Raw genomic sequence first — 15,918 nt, forward strand, 5'->3', positions numbered from 1 at the left:
TCGATGCTTATTAGCTTGCATCATCATTCTGTCTTGGGCACGTAATAAATGAGACTTCAACTGTCTCAGTGCTTCATCCTTCTCTAGAAGATCCTTTTGAACAGCTGCTACCCTCACCTCTCCTTGAACCACCTGTACAATCTTAGGAGGACTTCTTCCGTACACCGCTTCAAAAGGAGTGATTTTTGTGGAACTGTGATAAGTGGTATTAAACCACAACTCTGCCCACGGCATCCAAATCACCCACGTCTTGGGTTGATCAGTAATAAAACATCTGAGGTAAGTCTCCAGACATCTATTAGTTACCTCAGTCTGTCCATCCGATTGCGGATGATACGCCGTGCTCATTTTCAGCTTTGTTCCTTGCATCTTAAAGAGCTCTCTCCAGAACAAGCTCATGAATATCGGATCCCTATCACTCACCACCGAATTCGGTATTCCATGCAGCCTTACTATTTCTTTTACAAAAATCTCAGCCAATGACTTTGCCGTATAAGGATGTTTAAGGGGAACAAAATGGCAGTATTTTGTTAAACGATCCACCACTACCAAAACTGCTTCAAAGCCTTTAGACCGGGGCAATCCAGTAATGAAATCCATACTGATATCCTCCCAAACTCTTTCCGGAATCTGTAAAGGCTGTAATGAACCATTAGGGGCTGCTGTTAGATATTTCTGCCTCTGACATGTATCACAGGCTTGGACAAATTGTTGGACATCTTTCTTCATTCCTTTCCAGTACACATTGGCTGCAATCCTTCTGTAGGTTCGATAAAACCCTGAGTGACCCCCTTGCAGAGTAGAGTGAGCTTCTTCCAATAACCTATTGACCCACACAGATTTCTCCGGTATCACTAAGCGATCTTGATAATATAAAACGCCTTGTTTATATTCATATCCCACATAAACCTGTCCAGCCTTTATTTCTTCTATTATCTTCAATTTATCATCAACATGTACCGCTGCATTAAGCTCTTGCCCATCTAACCAAACTGGAAAAGAGACCATGCTCTTCATTTCTTCTTCATCTCTACTTCGGGATAGAGCATCTGCCCCCTGATTTTCTTTGCCTGGCTTATAAACAATCTCAAAATTATAGCCTAATAGTCTAGCCAACCAATTTTGTTGTCCACCTGTCGTTATCCTTTGCTGCATTAATTGCTTAAGACTCTTCTGGTCTGAAAAAACAGTAAATTTGCGACCCAAAAGATAAGGCTTCCAGTGTTGGATAGCCAATGCCACTGCGATCAACTCTCTTTCGTAGGCTGACTTCGTCAAATTGCGTGAACTCAAGGCCTTGCTATAGTATGCCACAGGTCTTTTTCCTTGCATTAGGATTGCTCCAATCCCTGTCCCAGATGCATCACATTCCAGGACGAACTCTTCTTCAAAATTTGGGAGCCTTAACACTGGTGCTGATGTGACCCTTTGTTTGAGCTCATCAAATGCTTCTTGAGCTTGTTCATTCCACCCAAATCCATCCTTTCTAGTAAGCTCTGTTAGTGGTTTAGCTATCTTACCATAATCTTTTATGAACTTACGATAATAGCCTGTAAGACCCAAAAATCCACGAACTCCCTTTACGTTCTTGGGAATTGGCCACTCTAACACACTATTAACCTTCGCTGGGTCCACCGCAACTCCATGTATGGAAATAATGTCCCAGATACTCCACCTTCTCATGGCCAAACAAACATTTTTCCTTGTTCGCAAATAATTGGTGATCCCTCAACACTTCTAACACCTTTTCAAGCAATTGCATATGCTCTTCCCAACTGTTGCTATACACGAGTATATCATCAAAAAACACTAATACCCCTCGTCTCAACAGCGTCCGAAAAACTTCATTCATGAGAGCTTGGAATGTCGACGGGGCGTTCATAAGTCCAAAGGGCATCACGAGGTACTCATAGTGACCCTCATGGGTTCGGATTTGGAATGTCTTCCTCCCTCATTCTGACTTGATGATATCCTGAATGAAGGTCCAATTTAGAGAAATATTTGGCTCCATGCAACTCATCCAATAACTCCTCAATAACTGGTATTGGAAATTTATCTGGAATAGTGACCTTGTTCAGAGCTCTATAACCAACACACATGCGCCATTTGTTATTTTTCTTCTTCACCAAAATGACTGGGCTCGAGTAAGCACTCTGGCTATGCCTGATATGACCCACTTCCATCAACTCTTGCACTTGTCTCTCAATTTCATTCTTCTGATGATACGCATATCTGTAAGGCCTCACGTTAATAGGTTCTTGTCCTGGTTTGAGATGAATTTTGTGTTCCTTTACACGTCTAGGGGGTAGCCCCTTAGGTTCTTCAAACACATCTTTGAAATACTGCAGCAAGTGATTTAAGACGCTTCGTTGCTCTGGACCCAACCCTGCAACTTCCATCTTCTCTTTTTCCTCCAACACCCCACACACTGAAATTAACAATGAATCCCCATGAGGGGCCCCTCTTAGCAGTTTCTCTCCTTGCTGAGTCTGGATCTTCATTTGCTGTTTTTTTCAATCCACAGTGGTCTCTCCCAACGTCGTTAAGCACGACATCCCCAATATCACGTCCATGTCCTCCAAATCGAAGAGAAAAGCATCAATTTCAAACTTACCATCATCAATCCTTACTTTGATACCTCGACAAATCCCTTGAGTCTCGGATTTGTGCCCATCTCCCATCAGAATCTTCATTTGCTTGGTTCTTTCCCACTGCCAACCCAAAGCTTCCACAAGTTTTCGTGAAATAAAATTGTGCGTGGCTCCGCTGTCGACCAAGAACAACATCGGAATCTCCCCAATCAGACCCCGTAACTTCATAGTCCTCGGTTGATCATTTCGGTCTCTCGTGAGAGAGTAGAGATTTAACGTTGTACATTCTGCCACCACCTCATCTTCGTCATCCCTCTCCTCATTTCCTCTTCATCTCCTTCACATTCAACTTGGATTTCCTCATTCACCATGACCACCCTTAGCTGCTTAATAGGACATTGATGAAGGGGACCGTACACCCCACCGCATTTGAAACATAAGCCCTTTTGTTTTTGGTCGAGAAGTTCTTGATAACAAAGATGATTTGCTCCTCTATCACGTGACCCCCCTTTTATTCTTTGCACCCCAATCCTTCTGAACACTTGGGCCAGGCCCATTTCCTCCCCAACTTCCCCCATTCTGTTTTGGCCCAGTTTTTCCCACCACAGTTGAAATGGGTCGATGCCCTACTTGATACCTATCCCCTCGAGACTCTCCCCTTCCCTGCCATATTTTATTTCTCCCTGATATCTCCACATCGATGGCGCGAGCTACATTCATCATGCGACCCCTGGACATAGGATGTGCCACGTGTAAGCTTCGTATTCTCGCACGTATTTCGTACTTCAGACCTTGTGTAAAATAAGAAAAGTATTGTTCATCGGGCATTCGTGGCACCTGAGCAATGAGACACTCAAAACTTATAATATAGTCTTCGATACTTCCTATTTGTTTTATGGCAGCCAATTGATCATAAATACTCCCTTCTCCTTGGCCTCCATATCGCTCCAGCATCTCTCGTTTCAAATCTTCCCAAGTTAACTCATCATATTCATTTAATAAAGCATGGAAAAAGTGAATCGTGCTCCCTTCCATACACAGTTGTGCGAGATTCACCCGGACTGCCTCTCTTGTCTCTTGTACGTTAAAATAAACTTCAGCTCTTGCTATCCACCCCGCTGGGTCTTCTCCATAGAATGGTGGTAATTCTATCTTCTTCATCGATTGCCGAAATTCGGCTAAATCGTCCCCCTCGAGTTGTCTCATACTTTTCGTTCTCTGCGTATTCACCGATCCTGACCCCAACTCTTCGTTTTCCCCCTCATTTATATTAGTGAACTTCGAAATTAAGTGAAGGAGCTTTGATTGATTCTCAGCGGCTTCTCGGCGTAAGGTTACGATCTGTTCTGCTGAATCCTTACGCAGCTTCTCCAAGTTGGTTTGACTTTGCAGCGATTGCGCTACAAGCTCCTCGACCACCGCTTTGAGTTTAGCGACCTCACCCACAACAAGATCTGCCTCATTCTCCTCACCCGCTGGCTCTCCTTGGACATTGTTTTTTCTTGGTGGCATGATCTCCGATCGGGAAATATTGATCTGGCAGGTCGGACCAATTAATAGAAATCAGAGTTTAGGAATAAATGGAACAATCGAGAATATGAAGTGTGAAAAGTAGAATGGTGAAAATTCACTGTTATTATAAAACAGAAAACTCAGAAGGTTCAAGACCCTCTGCCCAGAGCGTCGCTCCTGAGAAGAATCGTAATAATTCTTCTCCTCCCACTCCACCGAAAAACCAAAACGTCTCCCCCCTCACAGCCTACACCTCATTTTCTCTCTCTTCGAACTAACACAATTCCCTCACAAAGCCACGTCACCCTTTTCTCTCCTCTTATAAACTCTGCCCGACCTATTTTTATAAACTCTTGGGTACGTATCAGATACATAAATAACATTTTTTGTCCGAGCAATTTCCATCCCCATAAAATATTTGAGCCGACCCAAGTTCTTCACTTCAAATTCCTTGGCCAAAAGCTCCTTCAGATGCTTGATTTGATCATATCGTTTCCTGTGATAACTACATCAACATAAACAATACCTTCCTTTCCATGGAGTGTTTGAACCTGTCTTCCTTGACATCTTAAGTCAATCCATTGAACCATGCTCTCGGTGATTGCTTAAGGCCTATAGAGATTTTCTGAGCTTGCGCACCATGGTTGAGGTTTTGGATGATTCAAGTCCTAGGGTAATTTTGCAAAAAGACTACTAGTTCACTGTTTAGGAAGACATTTTTGATGTCTAGTTGATAAAGTGGCCAATATAAATTTAGTTAAAGAGAGTATGACCCAAATTGAATTGAGTTTGGCCACTTATGCAAAGTCTCTTCGTAGTCCACTCCATATGATTGGGTAAACCCTTTTGCCACAATCGGGCTTTGTACCAGTTTATACTACCATTAGCGTTGTATTTGATGGAGAATATCCACTTGCATCCAATTGGTTTCTTCCCTTCTGGTAGAGTGATTTACCATGTGCCACTTTAGACATCTGTTGCGGTTACCCATTCTAGTTGTTGGAGTGCCACTTAAACATTCCTTGGGATATGTGTGCTGTCAAGAGATGCCACAAAAGACCTATACCTCGTGACAATTTTCTGTAGAACGCATTTCTCAATCGGGATTGTCAACGTCATGATTAAGTTCAGGATTAGAAACAATATTACCTAAGGAAAACTCATATTTTGAAGCTTGGTTGGATTCATTACTTTGCCTTGGAAGTTGTGCTACACTCTTCTCCCTTCCTTCTCTTCTTGAAGTATGTTGTCCAGTTGTCTTCTCATGTAGCTGGGACCATGATTTTGCTGAGATGCAATCCTCTCTCTAGCTTCAGTTGGTTTAGTTTCTAGTGCAAGTAATGTAGTTTTTAGTTGGCTTTGCTACAAGTGCAGTCTCAGTTGCCTTTGCATTTGCTACTGTAGTTTCCTCTCTGCAGATGCCGTCTTGGCTAGCTCTGCATTTGCTATTGCAGGTGCACTCTTAATTAGCTCTGCATTATTAGGCCAATTCGGCTAGGTCAAATCCCAAAAGTTGGGATTCTACTACTTTACTTGGACAACTCTTCTCCCTCTGAATGCCAACATATGGGTAATAAGGCCGATTTCTATAAAACATGACATCCATGGTGTGGTAAAATTTCTTGGTTTGATGTGAATAGCAGTTGTATCCCTTTTGGTGGGGGGACTAGCTGAGGAATATGCCACTTTCAGCACCTTAGCGGTGCTTTAAAATTGTGTTTCCACTATAGTATGAAACAATTTAAATATTCTACCAACTTTTGATTTATCCTTCACTAGGAAAACCCAAATGACATGTTTGTGATCCTCAATGAGGGTGACAAACCATCTTTGATCTAGTGACATTATTTGCCTGGGATGGACCCATATATCCCTATGAATAAGGGATAAAGGTTGAGACAGTTTATAGTATTGAGGTGGGTATGTCTGAACAATTGCATTATTTCACCTTGAAACAACTCCTGATTTTTAATGAATAATGTTGAAAACATTCTTTTCAAGTATGTAAAGTTTGGGTGGCCTTGTCGATAATGCCACAATATGGCACAACTTTTACTATTTGGAGGTACTGTTGCACAATAGTTGGTATTGGGTTCAACTTCTAATGCTTTAGCTTGGAGGAGGTAAAGTCCAATGTAAAACCCCGCAATTGAGTGTCACATTACCCGTACAATGCCATTCATATCCCTTGTCTAATGAATCATAGCCCTACAGACATGTCTACTGCATTATAGCCCATCTATAGGAAATTTAACATACACATTTAATCCATTCCTCTAATTAACATTTAAAAGAGGTTTTACAAAACATGATTTGTTACAAAAATTTTAGCTACACTACAAAGGCCTCTTGCTTTCGCTATTGCCAACCATCCTTAGCACCTGTTGTATTCTCTGCTCGCATTTTCCAACACAGTTATTGCAACAAAGATCACAAACATGAAGCAAAAAGGGTAAGTTAACTAAAAGAAAAACGAATGTACATACATGTATATCACATCAAAAATTTCAAATACATTGTTCGACACATGAGCTAACATATCACCATGCATATAAGTTACGACTCATAACCTTTGTCTACTCTCTAACACCACATTTCAAAGCATAGTGTCAAGCTGGAAAGGATCATACCTCCTTTTAGCTCAAAACTACCTTAACAAGGTATCGTTTGATGCATGCCATTCATTGTCTTATGGCCATTTTCACTCGTAAGCACTTCAAAAAGCTTAGGCCATTTGCCCCACTCTATACATCTCTTCAAAGGGTCTCCATAATCACAAAAGGAGGTGCTTCAAGCAATCCCAAAACGCAACAAAAACATGAGACGAAGGAAACTAACAAGGTGGACAAAGCCGGTTCCCTGTTGTTGCCATTGTTGGGCCTTTAACGGATGTAGTATGTCCAATTGTTGCCAATGTTTACTGAGTGTATTAAACTACTCAGTGACTGAGAAATCACCTTGTCGCATTTCATGAAGTATGCTTTCTTAGATATATCATGTTTTATGTTAATTAGGGAAACATAAACTTTTGCTATTGTTTGATATTGGTAGATATTGTTGATATTGTTTTTTAACAATATTTTCTATTTACCATATATATGTTTGGTTGCCATATATACTTGTATCATTCTTCATTATAAATATATTACCCTATGTGTGTTTTAGACACAATGGAGATTAATCCTGTTGTAATTAGAGAAGATATCTTTAGAATCTTCCTAATTAGAGAAAATAGATGTATAATCTTCTATTTTATTTTGTTACCCTAGTTTCCCTATTTCCCTTTTTTAGGAGAATTAGATTGTTAGAAATAGAGGATATGAGAATGTATTTTTTATGATTTAGAATAATAAAAATCAATCCTATTTTCTACTTGGTGTCAGAGCTCCCAATCTTGGAGCTCCACAATGCCGAAAGTCGCTTCGGGAGAGAAGCCGCCACGCGTCCCCATGCGCCCACCTCCGGTGAGACCCACTCGCCGCTACCACCACAGACAGAGTCGTCGGAGCCTCTTGAGTCTGTTCCTAGGGTCGATGACGACCCGTTTGGCCTATATTTGAGTAGATATGAGTTTTAAGTTTTACTCCTTTTTTCGGTGTGACCCACATGCCGTTGTCCTCTCGGAAAAGGTCACCGGAGCCTCTTGGTTGCGTTCTATGGAATGTCTGAAGTAAAAGTTATTCCTTTAGGTCCTAATGACCTACCAAATATAGGGGGTACCTGTCGGTTGGATGGTCATAATTTCTTACAATGGAGCCAATTTATTCGAAGGATTCTCAAGGGTTGTTCAAGACTTGATCACATAGATAGAGGAGGACCAGGACCAGACAACAGTCATTTTTCTATTTGGGACAATGAAGACTCACTAATTATGACTTGGATGTGGCAATCCATGATTCCTAAGATAAGTAGAAATTATATGTTTCATTCTTCTGCAAAAAAATATGGGATGATTTACAAAGTGCTTTTTCATTAAAACCACCACTAGATCTTGATATGAAAGCTTATAAGGAGGAACTCGAGCGCTTGAAAGCAATGGTTGAATCAATGAGTAAGCCCTCTAGATCATGTACTCTGTCCATAAAAGGTAAGATTTGTCTCAATACTGTTGGTCATGTGTCTCAAGGTATTTGGATCCTTGATTCGGGTGCAACTGATCATATGACACCTTTTAGTGTGTCCTTCGACTAATTGTAAAAGAAATAAAGAACAACTTATTACAGTTGCGAATGGTCAAGGTATACATATATGCGGCTCTGGGAATATAATTTTGGACTCATCTATTGTATTGAAGGATGTTTTACACGTTCCTCAATTAGCTAATAGTCTTATCTCTGTGCAAAAACTCAGGATTTAAATTGTTCAGTAACATTTTTTCCAACTTATTGTGTTTTTGAGGACCTTGCCACGGGGAAGACGATTTTAATTGCTAAGGAGCAGAGTGAGTTGTATTTTTTAAAGTTTGATGACCAAAGATACACAAAAATCATGAGTCAACAAGCTACATCTGAGACGTGGGCAAATTCCCAAATATGGTTACGTCATCAAAGCCTTGGGCATCCTTCATTTAGTCTTATCAAGTCCTTGTTTCCCCATTTGTTTACTAAAGAGTCGGTTAAGTCTTTTATTTGTGATATTTGTCAATTGTCAAAACACTATCGTGCATCTTATCCTGTAGTGATAAAAAGAGTATGTCTCCATTTGATTTAATTCATTCTGATGTTTGGGGTCGTGTCATGGATTCTATTTTTGAAGCCAAATGGTTCGTTATCTTTATTTGCGATTGTACTCGTGTCACGTGGACATACCTCATGAAAAATATATCCGAAGTTTTTCAAATTTTTGTCAATTTTTTCCGTCTTTTCCAAAATCAAGTTGGAAAAAATATCAAAAGAATCAGGTCTGATAATGGTACTGAATATGTGAATCATGAATTTCTCAATTTTTTGTCTCATAATGGTATTGTTCATGAACTAATGTGTGTTAGCACCCCTCAACAAAATGGGGTTGCAGAAAGAAAGAATCGTCATCTTCTTTTTCAAATGTCTGTTCCAAATAATTACTAGGGAGAAGGTGTGTTAACTGCCACCTATCTCATCAACAGGTTACCCACTCGTATCTTAAATGACATTAGTTCTATTGTCTTTTGTTCCTACTTCTCCCCTAATAACAAGTCTACCTAGTCGAGTCTTTGGATGTGTTGTTTATGTTCACTCTCATCATCCTAACCGTGGTAAATTAGATCCCAAAGCTCTTAAATGTGTCTTTATTGGGTGTCCTTCTGATTAAAAAGGGTACAAATGTTATCATCCTCAGAGTCGTCGCATCTTTATCACCATGGATGTCACCTTTCATGAAACACAAACCTTTTATGTCAGTCCACCACTTCAGGGGAGAAAGCACTTGAAGTGGATGAACTCTCCTTCTTGTCATTACCATGTTTGTCTTTGTAGGATGTCCAAGACCTGAGCAATGAAGCTACCATAGTCCACAATGAGAAAGAAGAGGAAGAAGACAAATTTTTTGGCAAAACATATGAAAGAAGAAAACAACCCACTTTGACTCTCGAGTAAGAAAAATTGTCTAATCCGGAGATGAGGATCCTTGAAGATATCAATGAGGAGGAGGTAAGTATTACTGAGGATTTACCCAATGCATTGAGAAAGGAAAGAAGAAGATCATGTGCTAAATATCCTATTTCTTAGTATGTTTGCACTAACAATCTCTCTGATACGCACAAAAGTTTTATTTTTATTGCTTCCATTGATGCCACAAAAATTCCTACCTCAATCCAGGAGGCCATGAAACTTGAACATTGGAATCAAGCCATGAAAGAAGAGATGAATGCATTAGAAAGAAATTCAACTTGGAAGATTGTTGATAAGTCAAGAGACAAGAAGGCAGCAGGGTGTAGATGGATATTCATAGTGAAACATAAGGCAGATGGGACAATAGAAAGATATAAAGCTAGATTGGTGGCAAAAGGATATACCCAAACGTATGGGATTGACTATGAGGAGACATTTGCCCCAGTGGCAAATATGAATACAGTTCGAGTTATTCTCGCTTTGGCTGCTCATTTTGGATGGGACTTACACCAGCTAGATGTGAAGAATGCCTTTCTTCATGGAAATCTAGAAGAGGAAGTGTACATGGAGATTCCCCCAAGCTTTGAAGTGAAAAATGAAAGAAACAAGGTATGCCTCTTGAAGAAAGCATTGTATGGGCTTAAGCAATCCCCTGGAGCATGGTTTGGAAGATTTACAAAAGCAATGGTGTCCTTGGGATACAGACAAAGCCAAGGAGATCACACTCTATTCATATAGCACTCTTCTACAGGTAAACTCACTCTATTGCTTGTCTATGTAGATCATATGATTATTGTAGGAGATGATGAAATAGAAAAATTGGCATTAAAAGATAAATTCGCAGCTTAATTTGAAATGAAAGACCTAGGAAAACTCAAATATTTTCTTGGAATAGAGGTTTCCTACTCCAAGAACGGAATTTTCATCTCCCAAAGGAAATATATACTTGATCTCCTCAAAGAAACATGAAAATTGGGATGTAGAACCTCAACAGTTCCTATAGAACAGAATCACAGAATTGGAAGTGAAGAAAGTGCTCCTGTAGAGAAGGCCCAATATCAGAGATTGGTAGGAAAATTGATTTATCTATCACACACAAGACTAGACACTGCTTATGCAGTTAGTGTAGTGAACCAATTTATGCATGATCCAAGAGAGAGAGACATGCAAGCAGTTGACAAAATTCTCCAATACTTTAAGCCAAGTCCAGGAAAGGGGCTATTATTAAGGGAAGACACATGGACTATGAAGATATATACTGATGCTGACTATGCAGGTTCTATTATTGACAGAGAATCTACTTCTGGGTATTGTGTGTTTCTTGGAGATAGTCTAGTAACATATTTTCTACTAATCCTATACTTAGTTTTACTATATTCAATTAATCTCAAATAATGCAGACATATTGTCCACATTTGAGTAGGTTTATTTCACTACATCCCACATCTCCTTGGCAGGGCCATAGTACATGAAATTTTCCCCAATTTCACTGGTCATGATGTCAAGCAACCGTAACATGACCAAACTGTTTTCTAGTTGTCATTTGTTGAGGTTGGGGTCATCCTTTTCTGGACACTTGGAGTCTCCCTATAAATGCTCTACCTAAATAAGGAATTAAAACTGATCTTATTTACAATGAATTTTATTATCAGCTGTACAAATCAGAATTGAATTATTCTGATTGATATGTGCTGATCTCCAACAGATTCTGATTGATATGCGCTGATCTCCAATAGCATTCACATTTTCTCTCTTTCTGGGATTTGATGATTGGGGCTCTTGTAATTCGCCCACTAGATGCTTTTCCACAAAAAGCACGTGTCACACTTTTAAGATGTTCCACTTAAATGCTTTGTCAATATTTTTACTTGTAGCTTTAACACTGCAGTTGAAGATGCCATTGATGTGCTAGCAGTTGAGTTTGCTATTTTTTATGTGGAATCTCTTTATTTTCGGTGTTTTGATAGGAGAAAGATGCCATAGTTGTTTTTGCTGGATAGAATACAAAAACGACCCAAAATCTAGAAAAAGAAACACAGACATAGGAAAAAACAAAAAGAGGATAGGACAGAAAAAAAATTAAAAAGAGGGATAAAAGGGAAAATAAGTAAATAAAAAGTAACAAAACAGAGAAATTAATCATAACAAATGCGTGAACAAAAAAAAGGGAAAGAGAGTAAAAAAACAAAGAATGGGTTTGATAGGATACTGGGTGATAGGATAGAGGGCACGGGAGCCAAACGGTAGAAGGCACAGGAGCCGAATGGTAGGAGGCAAAGGGAAGCAAGCCGAACGGTGGAAGGCGGTGAAGAGCTGGAGCCGAACGGTAGGAGGCAGGGGAAGCAAGCCGAACGGTGGAAGGTGGGTAAGAGTTGGAGCCGAACGGAAGGCGGTGAAGAGCTAGAGCCGATCGGTTGAAGAGTGACTATCCTAACTGGGACAACAGTTAGGATGGGCGGGAAATAATTATAGGAAATAAGGCCATATCCTAGGGAAATATTCGATATAAGTTGATTATAGTAAATAGAGCTATATACTAGAAAAATATTCAGTATAAGTTATTTATAGTAAATAGAGCTATATCCTAGGGAAATATTCAGTACAAGTTAATTATAGTAAATAGAATTATATCCTAGAAAAATATTCAGTATAAAATAGTAAATAAAATTATATTCTAGAGAAATAAAATATTCAGTATAAGTTAATTATAGTAAATAGAATTATATTCTAGGGAAATATTTAATATAAATAAAGCTAGATGCTATTGTTTAGGGCATGTTTTTTATTATTGAGTTTTGTTGACGGACGGTTATGCTCCTGTGAGGGCGGTTATGCTCCTGTGAGGGCGGTTATGCTTCCAATTACCCTCATTTACTTTTGTTTATTCAGATATTACCATCAATAAAAGAAATTCGTTCCTTCATTATCATTCAGTCATTGTTTTTTCTATCTACTGTGATCGTGTTTAATTACGTGTCCTACTCGGGTACGTAATAGGGTTTATCTTTTTGTTTAATAAATTTTCATATGATGACAAATGATTGTCGTTTGGGGTGTCAGCGTAATGATGCTTAACGTGAGTTTTATAAAAAAACAGAGAAAAGAATATGGAAAATAAAGAAAATAAGAAACCTGAAAGAAAAAATGAAGTGTTGCCTAATGGTCAATTAGTTGGAAAAGAACTTGGTTGCTGGAGAATAAAATAGTGTGCAGATGGGAGTGAAGGTTTGGGTATAGAAGAAAGAATTGGCTTGCACGAGAGAAAATAGTTTTAGAAACTTACCTAAATAAGTATGTTAATTTTTGAAATTACCATAACAAAATAAGGGTATTTTGGAGATTCTGCGACTGCTCTGCCCACCAATCAACAATCTGTGTAATGGCACACAACTGCTTGTCACGATTGATTATTTTGCACAACGGTTCTTTGCATTTTCTAAAGCTGATAGACTTTATATTAACGCCTAACTTCATCGTAAAGTCCTTTATCTTTTCTCAATGTTGTCATATCATGCTAAACCAATTTTTCTGCAATGCTAAAGGGAGAGAGAAAAGGGGTATATAAGTAGGGAACCCAAATGAAAATGGGTTTGGGGGGTGGGGGTCTTTCGAAGTTTTTGATGGTGATTTTGAGTAGATGCTGGCTCTTCTCATCATCCAGGGGTTTGTTTTTACTTGCTTAGTGGCTATTCCATATTTGGAAGGAGTTTAATTCTATCTGGATTCAGTCACTGTTTTTTGATTTCTCTAATTCCATTACATAGGGTAATTTTCTTCTGATTTACACATGCTTCTACCAATTTAACTATCAACTTTTGTCTCAAAGCAACTTCTTCATTATTATTTTGTCAAGAATGATCTTCATAACAATTAATAAATCTTTTGAGCCATACTTGAAATTGTGCCGACCTTTCAAATACTTTTGGCCTTTTCTCAATGTCACCAAAATTTCACCTAAGAATACCTTGAAATGGATTTCGTACCAAAAATTTACCCTGGGTAGTATGCTTTTTGTGTACACTACCAAGTTAAACCATTGATCTAGTTAGAAGAAGGCAATGTCGAAATTAATGAGGGTTTTTGGACATGTATACTTTGGACCATATTGAGTTCGAGATTGACCTCGGGTCCTCTCCTTCAGACACTGCAGTAGCAAAAAGTAGGGCTTAAAAAATGAATATGCGCCCAAGGTTTGATGATGGATCCCACTAATGGCCACAAATAGGACAATAACCTTGCAAAAGAGGTAAGGCCAATGAGAGTAAAGGGGCCAATTGTATCAAGAACTGACTATGGCAGGACAGCATCTGATCTTCATGTGCCCCAGAAGCTCTGAAAAGTACACACAGGAGGGCAGGTCTGGTTATAATCTATGTGATGTAGCCAGTTCTATAGATTTGATGTGAAGTCTGGTCGCTGACCCGAGAAGGGTGGTTGATGTGAAGTGTGGTCAGCAGCAGTTGAGGTGGTTGAATTACCAAATAAACAGGTCGTAGTGCTTTGAACATGATGGCTGTGATGAAGACAAGCTAGGGGTGGTCATGGTGTAGGTGGCTACGGTTTTGTTGTGGGTGAAAACTCCATAGATTTTTAGGCAACAATTGATCTCGATGTAAGCAGCAAGGAGGTAATGGCTAGCCTGGGTTTTCTAAGCAGTAAATCTGCCCAAGATTACCAAAGATAAGAAACAAGAAATAAGAAAACGGATCACGCCCTTTTCTTTTCCCTTCCTGTGCGAATTGGTCAACCAATAAAGGCATCTACTCGAGTTTTTTGTAGTGACTATTTTTTGATCTTTTATTAATAAACACTTTATACACGAAAAGGTTCGTAAAGCTCAAGTGTCTTTTAAGGAGTCAATTACTGTGTTTGGAGTTATTTAAATAGAGTACTAACAAGGGAATTAAACCATTAGCTCTACCATTTTTATATTTTTACTGAGCTACACCTGTGATTCCCAGTATTAGGTAATCTCTTTTACTACTTAGCCACACATGGTTTGATATTAGATTTTCTTGCTCTGTTACTCTGTTAAATACAAAACTTTTCAAGAATATTCACATTAACCACTATCTATTTGTGTTTTTGAGAAAGCGCTTCTAATTTCATTTCTTGTTTACTCTATGAATTAAACATGTACGTTTATTCAATTTATTTCTTATTTCAAAGATTCAAACATGAAACGAATTTTTTTCTTTTTGTAATTTCATATACTACATTTGAAAGTATGAAACAAAGTGAAAATAAGACCAGTTTTGTAACTAGTGAAATGAAAATGAAAAAGAAAAAACAATTTTTAAAACCAGTACTCCCTAACATTTAGAAGAGCTATTTGTGTCAACTCAGTAGAGTAAGGGTTTTCTAGTATTTGGATGATATATTTGTCTTGTGGAGCTAACTCAACGTCGTTTTAATTTAGGTTCGATATCAGAGCAGAAAGAAATTAGCTGAACAACGACCTCGACTTCGTGGACAATTTGTTCGACAGTCGTCTAACGAAAAGACAAGTGATGCAACGACAGAGAGGTGATTCTGATTCAGAGCATTTGCCACAATGCCCATAGTGATGGAGATATGCAAGGAACGGTCGACAAGTCTTCATGTAGAATTTGGGGATTGTTCTGTGTTGTGTTCATGTAGACTTTGGTTATTCCAACTCATTTGGAATCTGAATTAATTTATGTGGTGAGAGATTGTCATGCTGGTTGATGCCAGGATAACTTGTAGCCAGTACGTAATTTCAATAACTTTTTCGATGATCTTGTGCTTGAAGTATTAAATGTGTTGGTTAACATATCCCAGTTACTTTGGTGTATGGGTCGAACAGGATCAAGAAATTGCACCATCTTCGAAGGTGGAAATGAGAACTGGAATATAAACTAGCTGAAACAAATTTCACGCAGCAAACAGAATGTACGTTTAGAAATGCATAGATATTAACAGATGACACTATGTTTAATTGGAGAAAGTTTTGAAAATATTGCTTTTGTTTTATGTGCTTTAAAATTAGATTAATTAATCTTAATATGCGTCCATTTTCTAACAATTGTCGGATGTCGCAGCGAATTCTTTTAGAAATCTGTGAATTATGGACAGATGCCAAGCATAAATCTGTGAAAGCCTTTTGAAATTTAATTCGGGATTATGCTGGTCCAAATAAATAGAAATGTTAAAATTAATCACTTAATCAAACCAAGTTGAGGGTTTGCTGTTTGATTGGAAAGGTC

General features: G+C 38.7%; 2 protein-coding genes across 3 annotated transcripts in view; one reads left to right on the forward strand and one right to left on the reverse strand.

Moving 5' to 3' along the window:
- The window catches only part of PRR7 (pseudo-response regulator 7), a 39,570-nt gene extending 24,120 nt beyond the window's left edge, over nt 1–15,450 (forward strand). For both annotated transcript variants that reach the window (XM_088096260.1, XM_088096261.1), the window contains exon 9: nt 15,111–15,450. In XM_088096260.1, coding sequence (XP_087952386.1) covers nt 15,111–15,221 — 111 coding nt within the window. In that variant the 3' untranslated portion in view covers nt 15,222–15,450. The remainder of the gene's footprint in view (nt 1–15,110) is intronic.
- On the reverse strand, nt 3,087–15,099 carry LOC148194243 (uncharacterized). Its single transcript, XM_088096262.1, has one exon. It carries the CDS (start codon nt 4,101–4,103, stop codon nt 3,087–3,089), a length of 1,017 nt encoding a protein of 338 aa, XP_087952388.1. The 5' UTR covers nt 4,104–15,099.
- Nucleotides 15,451–15,918: the final 468 nt, after the last annotated feature.

Source organism: Vigna umbellata, chromosome 8 (genome assembly GCF_029865625.1).
Source record: "Vigna umbellata cultivar VRB3 chromosome 8, Vumbellata_1.0, whole genome shotgun sequence".
In the NCBI taxonomy this organism is placed as follows: Eukaryota; Viridiplantae; Streptophyta; class Magnoliopsida; order Fabales; family Fabaceae; genus Vigna; species Vigna umbellata.

Excerpts from the sequence above, each read along its gene's own strand:
- LOC148194243 (XM_088096262.1), bottom strand. The coding sequence starts at position 4,103 with ATGCCACCAAGAAAAAACAATGTCCAAGGAGAGCCAGCGGGTGAGGAG.